This window comes from Lactuca virosa, chromosome 9 (assembly GCF_052849685.1).
Source record: "Lactuca virosa cultivar CGN04683 chromosome 9, Lactuca_virosa_CGN04683_v6, whole genome shotgun sequence".
Taxonomy (NCBI): Eukaryota; Viridiplantae; Streptophyta; class Magnoliopsida; order Asterales; family Asteraceae; genus Lactuca; species Lactuca virosa.
This window is the reverse complement of record NC_136434.1, coordinates 140,347,659-140,364,333: the sequence shown is the minus strand read 5'-3', so window position 1 is coordinate 140,364,333 and position 16,675 is coordinate 140,347,659. Positions and strand designations below refer to the sequence as shown.

Here is a 16,675-nt window from a genome sequence, read left to right as displayed (position 1 = left end):
ACTAGAATTAGGGTTCTTGCTTTGGAATTTCTATTTGCATGTATAACTTGAGAAAAACTTAGAAAGCAATTAGGGTTGCATGTGCACATAGGAATGTTGTAGTGCTCAAAACCTAACAGTTTGGTCCCATTAAGACATGCAAATTCATAAAGGTGCCAACTTTATGCATTAAGAGCTTTATTTTAAGGTTCTCTGAAGTTTGGGTGCAAAGTGCTTAAGTGGTTAAGCCATAAAATCAGTTTTGGAATAATTTAGTTTACGCCCCACGTAACTGACCATACGCCTAACGTACCGAGTTGTAGTCGCGATCTGGATTCGTCGAGTACGCCTAGCGTAACTGAGCGTACGCCCCGTGTACAACGCTCAATTAGGCTTTGGACTTGTTGTGTTTTTGGGCTTCGCATCTTGGACCACTTCTTTGGATTTGTTGCTTTGGGCCTTTTGAGCCATCTGAGATCAACTTTTTTAGGCTAAGGAAATTATTGGGCTTTATGATAAGGCCCATATGGGGGTTGGGCCTAATTTGGAAATTGGGCCATTAGTGGGCCTTTGTGGATATATTGGTTTTGGCCTTTTTGGTTTATGGATTTGGGCCTCAGTTTTGGTTCAAGTTGGGCCAGAGTAAAATGATCATTTTACCCCAAGTATGAATTACGGGCCATAGATTGGAACCCAATTGCTAATTGGGTGTTATTTTGTACTAATAGCTCGGGGAGTCGTCAGGGCAGCAACTAGGGATTTCTTTCAGCGAGCTTCAATATTCGAGGTGAGTCTCCTCGTTGTTCTATGGGTCGAAGGCACCAATGCCGACCCATGTGGTTTATGTTTTATATGAATACCCGGGGTGACCCTTGGTATTTGTATGAAAGACCGGGAGGTGGCTCCTGGCAATCTGTATGCAAGACCAGAGTCTGAACTCTGCAGTTAATTAGTTGTAGATTATATGCTAGTTGTCTTTGTGATGCTTGCATGGAAGACCAGGAGGTGGCTCCTAGCACTTGTCTGTAAGACCCAGGTTTTTGGCCCCCGACCTGACAAGGAAGACCATGATACGGTTCGTGACATAATGACAAGATTATGGATGACACATAACACTTTTATTGATTGTTGGATATGTATGTTATGTATGGTTCGTTTGATATGTATGGTATGTGGTATTTTGGGGAATTCACTAAGTTTTGTGCTTACAGTTTGTGGTTTATGGTTTCAGGTACTTCCGGTTCGAAAGGGAAGGGTCCGACTTGATCGTAGCGCAGACACTCGTGTTTTCCGCTATTCGTGATTTTGGGAATGAACTCTGATAATTATTTTATTTTGAAATACTTCTAAATATTTGAATAAAGGTTAAATGAATGTTTTGATTATAATAAAAATGAAAATATTACCCTATGATTTTCGGGATGTTACAACCATCATAAAAATAACTTATTCGTAATATTATGCTTATTAAAAAAAGTCCAAGCATCATTTCTCGTTATAAAGATTCCATAATGACAAACAATACCAAGAATTAACAAGTTATCTCTCATGAGTAAATTCTTCGTAAAATAATTTATTCATAATATTATGCTTATTAACAAAAAATAATAAAAGCATCATTTCTCATTATAAAGATTCCACAGTAACAAACAATATATATCATCAAACTTATTGTTTGTGTTCAACAAGGGTGAACAAGTTATTTCTCATGAGTAATGATTAATCGTGAGTAACCTAATGACCACATCATAACTAAGAACAAATAGTATTGACACCAAGACAAATAGAAGTTTTGATTTTGTTCATATTTTGGTCTTTTTCATTTTCTGTATGCAATATACCATTGAACTTGTTGTTTGTGTTCGTTATAATCCTTTTGACCGGCTATCACAAACGATCAAAATGTTATAATGAATACAAACAACAAGTTCGATAACGTAAAAAATAATAATAATAATAATAATAAAAATTAAAAAAAAACTTATTAGTCTCCTTAGTTATTTTGCCAGGGAGCGGTAACTAGTATCTAACAGACAGGTTACAGACTTACAGTTGTCACCAAAAAGGAGGGTAATTTTAGCAGCTGTGGAATCCATTAGGCTAAGAGGAGTGGGGGTCGCCACCAACCTCGCTAACCTTGCTATCAATGTTAAACACGGTCCCTAAAAGCTCGCCAAAGGATTCGTTATTTTCAATTCGTTATTGGCGGGTGGAGAGAGAAAGAAAAGTCTTCATCCCATTGGTTCTCAACATGTGTATGTCAGCAACCCATTTCCCATTTCAAAACTTCATTTCCAAATAAATGATTCCTACCCTCACTACAAATTTGTTTACAAATATAGTCCCATTTTCAAAACTTTGATTTCAATTAAATTGTTTTAACCCTCATTTGATAATTCCCTACAAATTTGGTCCCAAACATCAAACATTGATTTAAAAGAATCAAAAGGATCCCACACTTAAATATTATATTTATTTTCATGTAATTGATTTATATTATATTAAAATTAAATTTGATTAATATTTGTGCATAAAATATGTTTGTGTAGTAAAATAAAATAATTAAATTAAATTAGAGAAAAGAAAAAAAAATGGAGTGCTAGGAGTATTACCAATCCTTAACAAATGTATTAAGTGTTAAACGAAGAAAAATGACTTGACATAAAAAAAAAGCTGATGTATCGAGATGAGAGTGTTACACTCCCTTACCCTTACTTTCCTCGTTTCTTGACATCCTCCGAGCAAAACCCTAACACAGGTAAACACTTCATCATCTACTTCGTACGCCTACAATCGGCCTACAATCGACTATTGTTATCATCATTCCTACTTAATTTGTACCATAATCGATCCATTATGCCTCATTTTCATCATTTTTTTTTTCAATACGAGATAACAGTCAGTAGCTCGGTATTAATTGCATGTACCTTTTTCTACCTTTAGGTGTCAATGTATGTCCGGGAATTGCTTTGTATCGAAATTACATCGTTGTGATGGCAAGCGATATACCTGATCTCACTGCGTAGATGAATACCAAACCGTAAGATTGGGTTCGTCATTGTGCTATTTGCATCAATAGCTGACTGGAGAAAGGGATTGATAAAACTTTCTGACGAAAATTTCACTTAATTTGAAGCACAGTAGGACTGATCTGAGTAATGAGCTTGGTTCTTATAATGGTCTTAGCAGCAAGGAGTTAGCATTTTTTCATGATATCTTCTCTGTGTTCATTGATTTCAAATTTCACATAAATCCAGTCTTGTCTCTTCTCTGATTGCTTAGCTAATCATGTATAACTTAATGTCGGTATATTTGATTTTTGCTTATCCAACTTTGCTTATAGGAACATAACATTTAACAATGAAGCGAAAACGTGCATATTTAAGTGCCAAAAATAAAACGCCAGTGGTGAAGAAGACACTCCAAAATACTGCTGCTCTAGTAGCAGAAAGTCATGTGATGAATAATGAATCAGAAGAACCCGAATATGCTACACCACTGTGTATGGTAACTGTAAATCCAAGTACTAGTACTACCATCAAGAGGGGAAGACAAGAAGATTCAGAGATAGAAAAAACTGGTAATGGGGAGATGCTAAGTCATCCAAATGCATTGAGTCAAATCATTGCAGGTGTTATTAAAGAGATTACCAAAGATGCTGGTGGCCTAGCTAACCTTTCAAGGAGCTTGGTTGGTAACTCAATCAGCAATGGACAGATGAAGCAACCTCATGCTGACATGGATCATGAGGAAAACCAAAGCCAACATCATCAAAATCCAGGGTACAAACAGGAAGAATTGAATGCTGCCTTAAAAGTATGGTTTGTTATATCATATAGTTTACGTTAATCGTATTTGTACAAATTATGGATCCTCACTTTACTCATATAGATGTTATTTTTTCTATACTAGGTGATCAAAAGGACCATGAAATTGAATGCAGCTGAACCATTTGACAAACCTGTAGATCCCATTGCACTTGGAATTCCTGTAAGCATAAATTCTTTCTGTAAATACATGCTTTTGTTACAGTGTCTAGTGATATTTTCTTCTTTTGTATTTATAGAGTCATTGTTTTTGTTGTGCATTCTTTTATCATATAATGATTTGGGTGGATGTTGAATCAGGAGTACTTTGATATTATCAAGACACCTATGGATTTTGGTACAATATGCAACAACCTTGAGAATGGCGTAAAGTACATGAATTCAGGAGATGTGTTTAAGGATGTAGAATATATTTGGTCTAATTGTGTCAAGTATAATAAGAAGGGTGATGTTATATTGGAGCTCATGAAGAGGGTGAAGACATACTTTATGAAGTACTGGAAAGCAGCCAAATTACAAATTGAACAAACAGCGCCTGTTGTTGGTAAGGCCCAGGCCCAATTTGTTATCCTTTTTATTCCATATAATTATACTACTTTGCTAGATTTAGCCTATTCTTTCATGAGTAAAATAAGTTTTTTATATTCCTAAGAAAGGATCTTTAAGCCTCGTTTTGTAATACTTTCATATTATGTTTCCGATCGACATTTTCTTAGATTTTGTTTCACAACACAACTGATCATGTTTGACAAGACTTTCATTTTCCAAAGATAAATTGAAAAATAGATTCAAACTTAAAACTTGTGTTTTATTGGCCTCAATAGATTTTGTTTCATTAACTGTAAGTTGTTGCCACATACCACATGTTTATTCTTTTTCTTTATTACTTTTGGAAAACTAGTTGTTTAGGCCATGAGAAGTTCAAAACCATGTTTACCTTATATAACCAATTACAAATTTGTAAACTTTTTGGTTTTTTGAGATCATATAAACATTTGCAAGACACCATTTTTCATCAAAGATTAGATTTTATGATGAACAGAGTCTTGGGTCTTGAGGCACAAAGAAGAAGAAAAAGACAACCCACAAACTTCAGTTGCCAATAATTCTGTTCATTTGCAGCAAAAGGAGGCTGGTCAACCTGGTCAACCCCAGCAGAGCTCGAACCTCCCACAATCTTCATCTTCTACAGAACAAGATGAACCTAACCCTGGTACCAACTCCTTGTTACCTATCTACAAACTTCATCATTATTTTTAATAAATAAAGCATATTTGTAACTTGGTTAGTTATAATTGGCTGAAAATCAGATTCTGTAATTACTCCAAAGAAGCATCGTGGGCCTACCCGTTGCCTTGCACTATTCAACACAATGGAACGGATAAAAATTACCACAAATGAACTCGGGCAGCCCGTGGGTCCCGGGGCAGCCCAATTAACCACCTTTGTGGGTGTGATAGCACGTGATGTGAACTTCGCTCCCCTTACTTATAACTGGAAGAAAATCCCACCAGAGAACAAAGAGAACATGTGGCAGAAAGTTCTGGTAGGGTATAATTTTAAAGAAAAGAAACCTTTTCACATTTTTCTTAATTCTTTTGGTAATTTCAAATAATAATAATAATAATAATAATAATAATAATAATAATAATAATAATAATATTATCATTATATGTTATAGAGCAAGTTTGATATTGACCCCGGTTGTCGGAGATGGGTGCTGTTGTCCATTAGAAATAAATGGAGGACATTCAAGTCTCGCCTTAAGGCTAATCATTATGATGTTCATGAGACCGATGAAGATCGCCTTGCAGATCGTGATCAGCGGGTCCCACCTGATCAGTGGTCAGCCCTTGTTTCCCAGTGGAGCTCTGAGAAATCGCAGGTTTGTGTCATATTCCATGACTTTAAAGATCGGGTTAATTGCAAGAAATAACAAGGTACTTTCATTGTTTTGTTTCTTATAGCATCCCACTTTCATTTATTCCTATTACAACATTGTACTCTGAGAAATCAACCTACTTACTTATAGCAATGTTATCCAGATACAAAGCAACATGTAGATTTTTCAAAGTATGATGTCCTCATAAGAAAAAAGTACAATGCTATAATTTGGTAGTTTTCTTTTTTGTGAGAGAAAAATGTTGTAATAGAAAGAAATGAAAGTCGAGTGTGCTACAATAAACAAATAAATGAAAGTAAAAGTATGTGAGTGATGTATATTTTATCTCCAATTTTCCAGAGTATTTCTGCCAAATTGAAAGCCACTTGTGCAAGGATAAAATTCAGGCACACTGCAGGACCAAAAAGCTATGCCAGAATACGTGAGGAGGAGGTAGCATTAATACATTATGCTTGTTTTTTACTTTTTAAGGTTATTTCTTGTAGAAAATACCATCATAATGACCGATATGCCCTTTTCAACCATGACAGAGGGCAAAAAGGCCTGATGGGCAGGAACCCTCACAAGCAGAACTATTTATATTGACTCGTACACGCAAAAATGGGAAACCTGTGAATGAAGCCACAGCTGCTGTAATTGTATGAATTCATCTATTGTGTTGACTGTTGACTATTATTATTATTTTGGGTTAACACTTAACACCAAATTTGGCCAACAAACTATTTCAGATGTCTCTAAATACCAATTTACACACTTTCTAGAGCAAGAGGTAACCAAACATGAAAGTTTGTCCCAAATTGGTCCCTGTAACTTTGTTTTTTACAGTCTTGACCCAAGTTTTAATTTTTCTTACAATTTTGGTCCAAACACTTTTTTACAAATTTACCCCCAATTTTTTCTTTATAAAATAATTTTTTGACAACTTTTTGCCTCGACCATTTTCACAATTTTCTTTACAAAGTTTCTTTTTTACAAATTTGTAAACACATATATGTTAAAAAAATTTAGAGAAAGAATGTGTGAAAAAACACTAATATGTAAAAACATAAAAAAAATCCTTAAAAAACTGCATATGTAAGAGGACATTGGCAAAAAGTTGTAAAAAAAAATTCAGACGAGTTTGCGTATAGGTTTTGGGCCAAATTTGTAAGAAAAATGAAAACTTGGGTCAAAATTGTAAAAAATAAAGTTGGTAACATGGGGACCAATTCGGGACAAACTTTCATGGTTGTTTACTTGTTGATATAATAAAGTGTTTAAATTGGTTTTTAGAGTGAAATAGTTGGTGTTTTAAATTTGAAATTTCAAAGCAGAATGCGTTAATAAGAAAGAAAGAAAGAAAGTGTTTTTATTTTATGATCTTTAATGCAATGCAGTCTCAACTTTGTGAAGAGACATCTTGCAACAAGGATATAGCTGAAGATGATGCGTATAATCGGGTAATGAAACTGTATAAAAACGGTGGGTTGTCTCTATACGGATTAGGCGGGACCCCCTCCTCTCGTTCCTGCACTGCGGGTCCCACTCCCACTCCCACTCCCACTCCCACTCCCACTCCCACTCCCACTCCCACTCCCACACGTGGTGAGGCTTTAAAGTTGGTTGAAGAGAAGGATGCAGAGATTGTTGATTTGAAGAAAAGGCTTTCATCAGTCGAACAAACATGCTCACAGATGGCTGCTCAGGTTGCTGAATTGGTGTCAATGATTAATCACAACAACCCTCCTCCCCGTGAATATGTAAGCTCTTTTTTTTTTTAATAAGAAAAGAAAAAGAAATCAAAGTACAATGCTAATATAGTTTCGTCATTCATTCCATTCTGTTAGGTTGATGGCGATTCGGTTCCAGTGGATGATGATGATGATGATGAACTACCACCACATCAGTTGGAACCTACCCATGAAGTTCCTAAAAAACAGGTGGATTTTTTTTTTTTTTTTTTTTTTTTTAGTTTTCACACAAGTAAAGTAGATGATTTTTGCAGACTCGTGGAAGGAAAAAGAGGTCAGAACTTAATTCTCAAGTTCCTGCAAAAAAGGTGGATTTATTTATTGTTATATTTTGTAATTTAGATCTAATGCTTTATTTAATAAAAAAAGAAATAGGAATGAAAGTACAATGCTAATATAGTTTCGTCATGTGTGTGTGTGTGTGTCCATTCCATTAGGTTGATGGCGATTCGGTTCCATTGGATTATGATGATGATGAAAAACAGGTGGATTTATAAAAAAAAAATAGTAATTTAATTTTGAAAGGTTTTCATACAAGTAAAGTAGATGATTAATGAGAAATGAATTTGTGTTTGCAGACTCAGACTTGTGGAAGGAGAAAGAGGTCAGAACTTAATCAAGTATCTGCAAAACAGTCTGAACCGCCTACCTCTACGTCTAATTCTCAACTTCCTGCAAAAAAGGTGGATTTTTGTTTTTATTTTTATTATATTTTTGTAATTTGTTAGATGTGGTTAAAAGCTTAAAATGGTTTGGTTTGGTTTTTATGATTTATAAATTTATTATGTTGCAGACTCGTGGAAGGCCAAAGGAAAGGTAGAGAAATCAAATCAGCAAAAAGCCAAGGGTTCTTCTCTCACGATAGTTGAGTAGCTAACTTGTTAAAAAACCTGAAACTATATTATATTATTTATTAAACCTGTTCAATTATGAATTTCCTTTTCTTTTTTGTGTCATTGTAATCAGTTGGTTATATTTTGAGTTTGATGGGCAGATCTCATCTCAAGCTTTCTGAAAAGCCAATCTCCCTCTTTGTTTATATCTTATTATGTAATCATCAACCAGACAACAAATTTTGGATAGGGCAACAAAATATCTTCTTTTAACTTTTTTTCTTTGTGTATCCTTCTGTATAAATAATTGACAAAACTAACTAAGAAGAAATATAAAAGGCAAGTTAATAACAACAGTTAAAAAAAAACATTACAATTTAACACAAAATTAGTTAACAACCAAACCAATAAAATCATGGAACATATTGCATTTTTCTATATTTTATTACATCAATTAATATGTAATTATCCATTAATAAAAGGTGCTGTTATTTGTTTTTCTTTTTGGAACAAACGAGATTTATAAAAGACATTAGCAAGAAAATAAACGAAGACAACTACATCAAAATGTTTAAGGTTGGGTTTTGAAGTCATAAATTTCAATTTATGCTTGAAACAAAACAATGTCATCATTTCTAGATCTAATACTATCAAAGACACATTTGTTTTTGAAGTCTGTACTCTTAATTTCTTGTTGCATCTCCTGTAAATCAATTAATTTTTTTATTATCTTATAATCAATCAAATCAAAATTTTTTATTTTTTATTTATTATTATTTACAAAATGCACCCCTCTACTTATCAATCACTCGATACAATACAAGTATGCAACCTTACATAGTGTTAAAGGTATATCATTTTTTTATTCAAAATATCAATCAATTTTGAATATTTTTATAAATGATCCCGTTACAAAAATCATTTTTGAACACGTAGTCAAATATCATAAACTAGTTTATATCCCGTGGAAATCGTGGTTATAAAATTAATTCATTTTGATAGCAAAAATTCATAATTATTAATCAATTATTTTAAATAAATAATTTTAAATAAATTATTAATTAAAAGATATACCAAAATTTTTAAGTTTGTCATAACTTCAAATTTAATATATAATAAAAAAAGTAAATGTTTCTATAAAAAGTTTAAAATCTATTATTTAAAACCTTACCTCATTAATTATGATAGTGATTTGCCTAATATATCTCATTGACACATGTCATAATATTAATGTGAAGTTGTATTAAAATGACACATGACAAAAGGAAATTAAAACTATTCTTTTATTAGTATGAGGATAAGCTCTGCAATTCTTTTATTTAAATAAAATCATCAACAACGAAAGGGCTTCTAACCCAACGGTATCCAATGTTGCCCTCCTTCTTTGAGGTCGTGGGTTCAAGTCCCACTGTGAAAATAGGTGAAATGATTTAGGAGTAGTTTAGTATATTTGTCGTTTTAAAAAGCAAGAAGACATTTGGTCTAAGAGTATTAACAGTGTTGGAAAAGTGTTCATCTTCAAGAGATTGAGATGCAGAGTTAACCGTGGTGGACAAAAAATAGAATGTGGTTAGATAGGTGTTTAAGTTAACCGTTAAGAAAAATAATAGTCATCAATAAAAATACATTCAAACAAAAACATAACCCCTGGAAAAAGAGATGTAGAGTTAACCGTGGTGTACAAAAAATAGTATGTGGTTAGATAGGTGTTTAAGTTAACCGTTAAGAAAAATAATAATCATCAATAAAAATACGTTCGAACAAAAACATAACTCCGATATTTGTAACACTTTTCTATTATTCAAGTATAAAGATCTATGACAAAAATTCAATTTAAAGGACTAAGATTATATAATGTCTCTTTGATGATTACACTTGGATAGACTAAAATTTTATATATATTACTCGACTCATTCTTAGACCAGGAACAAATGACTCATAACTCATACTTCAACAAGATGAAATTTCATAGCTCATATTTCAACAAAGAACATCCAATGTATAATTCAAATTCACTTATAAACGAAATTTCAAATGAATTTCATTCATACATCACACAAATAGAAAATGTCATTAGAGATGAAAATTGTGGATTTCGGGTAATATTCTCTACTATAACCGATAAAAAAAATTATTAACTAGGTTCGCCGACGTGCTACCCACTAAGGCTTGGTCCACAATACGTTCCAAATCATGTAGTTATTGCTACCGTCGTGTTCAAGATGCCCAATATGTAAATGTTGATTTACAAGGAGCACATCAAATGCCTATTGTTTAGCCATTACGGCGCAATCACATATCACAACATTCTACTGGGTGGGTAACCATATATAGTGCTCGAAAAAATGTCTACATTCCATCAAATGCACCACACAATAATTGTAATATTCAAAGAGTTGTTGTACATAATGGTTAATAAAAATAAATTTATACTTTAGTATTATTATCTATTTTAATAATAATAATAATAATAATAATAATAATAATAATAATAAGTTAATAACAATAGACAACTGAAAGACAAATAACAAATAAAAAACAAGAATAAAAATTATTGACCATTAAATAGAAATGCATAATTCATATAAATTAACCCATGGTTCTTAAGTTCTCAATCTTGATTTTAAGATCTTAAGATCATAATAACAAAAAAAAATGTCAATCACACTAAGATCTAGTGGTGGATACAGACAGAGGTTAGAAATTTTTTTTCTAGGATTGCACCTTAAAAAAACTTTATTTTTCGACGATAGTTCTCGTCATAAAATCCGTCGCAACAAGGATTACACCGACATATTTACGTTTAATTTACACTTAGTTGGACTTTGTGACGGATTTTCAACGGATTCATGACAGATTTGTGATGAATTTCTCACAGATTTTGACGAATTTACACTAAATTATGCACTTGATGATACAATTTGAGAAGTTGTCTGTGACACCCTGGAACATCAAGTAGGTCAACCCCTACTAAGATCTATCTGAAACAAGATGTCTTTATTATCCGATTGTATTTTAAAATTTCGCTCATTTAACTTAAATTTAAATATCCCGGGTTGCAAGAAGTCTTATACAATATCATCCTTTCTCCCATTCATCTCGAATTAGATGACAACAACATTATCTCGATCACATACAAATAGGATAAGACGGAGGTAGGATGGTCGGCAACCCCAAAATATAGTCAAGAGACTGCTTCCATAAAAGACCTCCAACAAAAAAGAAAAATTGTTCATCTCGAATTATGGAGAGTGTAACGACTTTCATATTATTTCTTTTGCAACATGTCTTTTATAAATGTATAAGGTGATAATAATCTTGTTTCTTTTTTACTTAAAATGTTTTTTTTCCAAGGTTTTAAATGTTTTTTTTTTAACAAGTATTAAATTGATTAACCCCTTCGAAAGGCTTGCAAATAATATATGGGACGGAGGTAAACAGCATGAACAGGTGTCACCAAAAGGGCTAATTTTATCAGCTGTGAATCCGTACTTACTTTTTCCATTTCTTGTCATCCTCCCAAGTCGCCGAGAAAACCCTAGTACAGGTAAATACTTCATCTACTCTTTATGCTTATATTCAACTAGGGTTTATCACTATCCCTACTCAATTCATACCCTTATCGATTGTTTAAGTCGCTGTTCCATCAATTTGTTAAGTTTCCAACGCAAGATAAAAATCAGTTGATTTTGCACTAGATATTAACTTCATGTACTTTTTTTTTTTTTTTTTTTACCTTTATGGTCTGGTCGTGAATCACCTCGAGGAAATTAAGTGTGAATTTATGTTTGGAAATTGCTTTGTATTGAAGTTTCATGGTTGTGACGGTTAGCGATATAGCTATCTTTCTGCTTAGAGATTTACCCCAAACCCTAAGTGTGGGTTAGTCGTTTTGTTGTTTGCATCAGTATGTGAATAGAAAAATGGATTGATAAAACTGCATGACAAAAATGTCACTCATTTTAGTAATGAGCTTGTTTCTTTTAATGTTCTTGGCAACAAAGATTGTGAATTTCTTCTATCATTTCTCTGCTAATGTAATACTCGTTAAATTTCCTGTGAAAAGTTATCATGTGAAGAGGATAAAATGAACTAATGCAAAACCCAGATCTTGTTTATGTCATGAAAGTTTTCATTTATTTAACATTGCTTCTAGGTACATTACAATGAAGCGGAAACGTGCACCTAAGAAGGACAAACTTGAAATGCCATTAGCAAAGAAGAGACTTCAAAATATTGATGCTCAAATGGCAGAAAAACATGTGATGAATGATGAACCTGAAAAGATTACCTCAGTGCACATGGAAACTGAAAATCCAAGAACTAGTACTAGCACCACCATTAGGGGTAGACAAACAGATTTAGAGATAGGAAAAAATGGTTATGGGGGGATGACAGGTTATCCAAAAGCATTGGGTGACATAATTGTAACTGTTTTAAAAGAGATTTCCAAGGAAGCTGGTGGCTTAGCTAACCTTACAAAGAGCTTAGTTGATAACTCAATCAGCAATGGACAGATGGAGCAACCTCATGCTGACATGGATCTTGAGGAAAAAGAAAGCCAACATCATCAAAATCCAGAATACAACCAGGAAGAATTAAATGCTGCTTTAACAGTATGGTTTATTATATATTTTTATAATTAACATTATTCATCTTTGCTTTAGTGCCTTACTCATATGCTATAGATGTCAATTTTTCTACTGTAGGTGATCAAAAAGACCATGAAGTTGGATGCAGCTGATCCGTTTAACAGACCCGTGGATCCTGTTGAACTTGGAATTCCTGTAAGCATTCCTTTTTATTTCTTTCTACAAATATGTGCTTCTGTTGTGCATTGTTGCATCTTATATTCTTATAGTGATTTGGGTTGATTTTGAACCAGGATTACTTAGATGTGATCGATACACCAATGGATTTTGGTACAATATGCAACAATCTTGAAAATGGCCTAAAGTACATGAATTCAGCAGATGTGTTTAAAGATGTACAATATATTTGGTATAATTGTGTCAAATATAATAAAAAAGGTAATTATATTTTAGAGCTCATGAAGCGCGTGAAGGCTCCCTTCATGAAGTACTGGAAAGCAGCCGGATTACAAACCGCACAATCACCCCCTATTATTGGTAAGGGCCCCACATTGTTATCATAAACTTTTTGCTTTTCTGAAATCATGACACCATTTTCAATTCAAGATTTCACTTTTCTGATAAACAGAGTCATCTATCTTGAAAGAAAAAGACAACCCATTGTCCCCACCTGCCAATAATGTCACCCTCCCACCTCAAAACAAGGCTGGCCCTATCCAAGTAGCAGAAATTGATCCCATTCCGATCAACATACAAACCGGTCAAAGTCAAAGTCAAAGTCAAAGTCAAAGTCAAAGTCAAAGTCAAGGTCAAGGTCAAGGTCAAATCCAAAATCAAACCCCACAGAGCTCTATTCCACAATCTTTATCAGAACAGGATGATGATCCCCAATATTGTATTCCTGGTTAGCTATCTACAAAATTCATTATCTTTTATAAGAAGTAAAGCATATATGATAATATATGTGACTTGTTTAGCTATAATTGGCTGAAAACAGATTCTAGAAGTATTCAAAAGAAGCGCCAATTTCATAATGAATTATCAAATACAGCAAAAAGGATAAAAATCATGACCAATGAACTGGGCCAGCCTGTGGGGCCCGAGGCATGCAAATTAACAAGCTTTCTTGGTTTCATAGCACGTGATGGAAATTTGGCCCCTTTAACTTATGCCACTTGGATTAAAATGCCAGAAGACTACAAAGAGAACATGTGGCAGAAAGTTCTGGTATTTACCTGGATAAACATTTTTTTTTTTTTTTTTTGTAATTCTTTTGGTGATGTGAATTAATTTGTATATATTTTTATAGACAAGGTATGATATGGAGCCCAGTTGTCGAGGATGGGTGCTGATGTCACTTAGAACTAAATGGAGAAACTTTAAGTCTCGCCTTAAGGCTACTCATTATGATGTTCATGAGACTGATGAAGAGAGAATTGCAGATTGCGATGAGAGGGTCCTTCCTGACCAATGGTCAGCCCTTGTTTCACTCTGGAGCTCTGAAAAATGGCAGGTTTGTGTTTGTATAATTGTATCACACTCACACTCCATGAAATAGCAATCTACTTTCCGTTATTTGTTTATCATAGCATCCTACTTTCATTTCTTTCTATTAAGAGTTAAATTTCTTTGTAATTGAATGACATTGCTAAATGAGAGTCTGTTGCTATTTTTTGCATTTCACCCTTTAAAAGTACACTTCAAATGATATATATATATATATATATATATATATATATATATATATATATATATATATATATATATATATATATATATATATATTTATGTCCAAATTTTCAGAATATTTGTGCCACAAATAAGGCCAATCGTGCAAAGCTAAAATTCAGCCACACCACAGGCAAAAAAAGCTTTGCCAGATTACGTGAAGAGGAGGTAAACATTATACTCATTTTCAAATTTCACTTCTCTTCCTTCTGTAAATATTAAATATCCACCATAATGACTGATTTACCCTTTTCTACCATAACAGAAGGCAAAAAGGCCCGATGGCCAGGAACCCTCACAAGCAGAACTATTTATATTAACTCGTACACGTAAAAATGGGAAACCTGTCAATGAAGCAACAGCTGCTGTAATTGTATGATCTTTTTTTTTTTAATTAATTTTGTCGAGTTTTCATTTATGGTGTCTTAATGAGAAACTCTTTATCATCTTGATTGCAGACACAACTTTGTGAATCTACAACACAAAATGAAGAGAATAAAGTTGAAGATGATGTATATAATCGAATAATGGGAGTGGATACAAAAAGTGGTGGGTCCCTTATTGGATTATATGGGACCCCTCCTCCTCTTCCCTCACATGTTGAGGCTTTGAAAATGGTTGAAGAGAAGAATGCAGAGGTTGTTGAAATGAAGGAGAGACTGTCATCAGTGGAACAAACATGCTCACAGATGGCTGCTCAAATGTCTCAAATGGTCTCAATGATGGCTTCCATGCAGAAAGCTTCTCTAGGAGGAAATGTTCCTAATGCTGTAAGTTTCTCAGTGTTTTATGCAAGAAATAGCAATGTATACTTTTGTTGATTTGTTTGTTATAGCATCATACTTTCATTACTTATTACAACAGTTGTAGTTTGAAAAACCTCTCTCTCTCTCTCTCTCTCTCTCTCTATATATATATATATATATATATATATATATATATATATATATATATATAATGTGATATTAGGAAACAAATGAAAGTAATGAAGTCGATGATGAACTTTTTTTTTAATGGTGTAAGTTTTGTGTGTGTTGATTAGGTTGATGTCAATTTGGTTCCAGTGGATAATAATACTCCATGTGAGTTGGAATCTCCAAACACTACATCTAATCATGAAGTTCCTGTAAAAAAGGTGGATTTTTTTTTTTTTTTTGTAATTTAGATGTTAAAAGGTTAAAATTGGTTTTTACATAACCACATGATTTATGTTGCAGAGTCGTGGAAGGCCAAAGAAAAGGTAGAGAAATCAAATCAGCAAGGTATGTCTCTCGTATGAATCTATAAGGACTTAATGGGGACATGATTTAGAGGCTATTTCTTTATATGTAAAGTCTGTTTCTTTTTTGAACTGAATCTATAAGGACTTAATGGGGACATGAGATACTAAATGACCATTTTACCCTTACATTCCAAAATGAAATTTCACAATATTCATCAATTTTAAAATGGGAGCAAAAAAAGGGCAAACAGACAAATAGTTAGAGGGTTAGTGTCTTGATACATTAAGCCATGTTTTTTTTTGGCTCAACACATTAAGTCATTTTGTCCATATGAAGTGAAAGAACACAACCATGTATAGTAAAGTTGTCCAAATTAAGTGCTTAAAATTTGGTATGCTATAACATTTTAGCAGAGAAAATTGCAGTGTATTTTGGATGGCATTTTTATACTTGGTAGATTTATCATTTATGTTATGGTAACAGAAAGAAATGAAAGTAGAATAACAAATCAATGCTGTTTCTTGCATTAAACCCTTGTTTGAATTTTCTTTTGTATATTTTGATGGGCAGATGATTCAAGGTTGGTGGAGAGGCGAGATCAATCCCAATCACATTGTGTCATAATCATGAGTTAATGGTACTATGATTTGATATCTTGTTACAAGATATCCTAGATTAACTAACTAACTTGTTAAGGAACATGAATTTGTGTTGATCATTGTATGTAGTAGGATTTTTTAAGATAAAACTGTTGCTTTTAAGAGGCGAGGAGGCAATAGGCTGTTTTTTTTCAGCAATTTTGTTATAAAAGAGTTTGGATATATAACTTATGAAAATAAATCTAACAAACATCGGTTACC

At 33.2% G+C, this 16,675-nt stretch overlaps 2 protein-coding genes across 4 annotated transcripts; both read left to right on the top strand.

Annotated features, from left to right (window-relative positions):
• The first annotated feature begins 2,649 nt into the window (after positions 1-2,649).
• LOC145136409 (uncharacterized) lies at positions 2,650-8,545 on the top strand. 3 transcript variants are annotated; one of them, XM_079070526.1, is made up of 16 exons: positions 2,650-2,737; positions 2,923-3,019; positions 3,323-3,795; positions 3,892-3,969; positions 4,107-4,350; positions 4,849-5,019; positions 5,117-5,352; positions 5,488-5,691; positions 6,049-6,141; positions 6,240-6,347; positions 7,086-7,448; positions 7,536-7,628; positions 7,694-7,747; positions 7,877-7,924; positions 8,018-8,122; positions 8,233-8,545. In XM_079070526.1, the coding sequence occupies exons 3-16, from the start codon at positions 3,340-3,342 to the stop codon at positions 8,257-8,259; spliced, it is 2,280 nt and encodes a 759-aa protein (XP_078926652.1). In that variant the 5' UTR covers positions 2,650-2,737; positions 2,923-3,019; positions 3,323-3,339; the 3' UTR covers positions 8,260-8,545. The 3 variants fall into 3 exon arrangements, with proteins under 3 accessions (XP_078926652.1, XP_078926653.1, XP_078926651.1); XM_079070527.1 differs by having other exon boundaries at positions 2,923-3,029; XM_079070525.1 differs by having other exon boundaries at positions 2,923-3,174.
• A 3,162-nt stretch (positions 8,546-11,707) lies between these two features.
• LOC145137716 (uncharacterized) lies at positions 11,708-16,608 on the top strand. Its single transcript, XM_079071857.1, has 13 exons — positions 11,708-11,819; positions 12,429-12,888; positions 12,982-13,059; positions 13,158-13,401; positions 13,493-13,768; positions 13,862-14,091; positions 14,174-14,377; positions 14,668-14,760; positions 14,858-14,965; positions 15,051-15,362; positions 15,635-15,727; positions 15,810-15,854; positions 16,386-16,608. Exons 2-12 carry the CDS (start codon positions 12,439-12,441, stop codon positions 15,834-15,836), a joined length of 2,115 nt encoding a protein of 704 aa, XP_078927983.1. The 5' UTR covers positions 11,708-11,819; positions 12,429-12,438; the 3' UTR covers positions 15,837-15,854; positions 16,386-16,608.
• Positions 16,609-16,675: the final 67 nt, after the last annotated feature.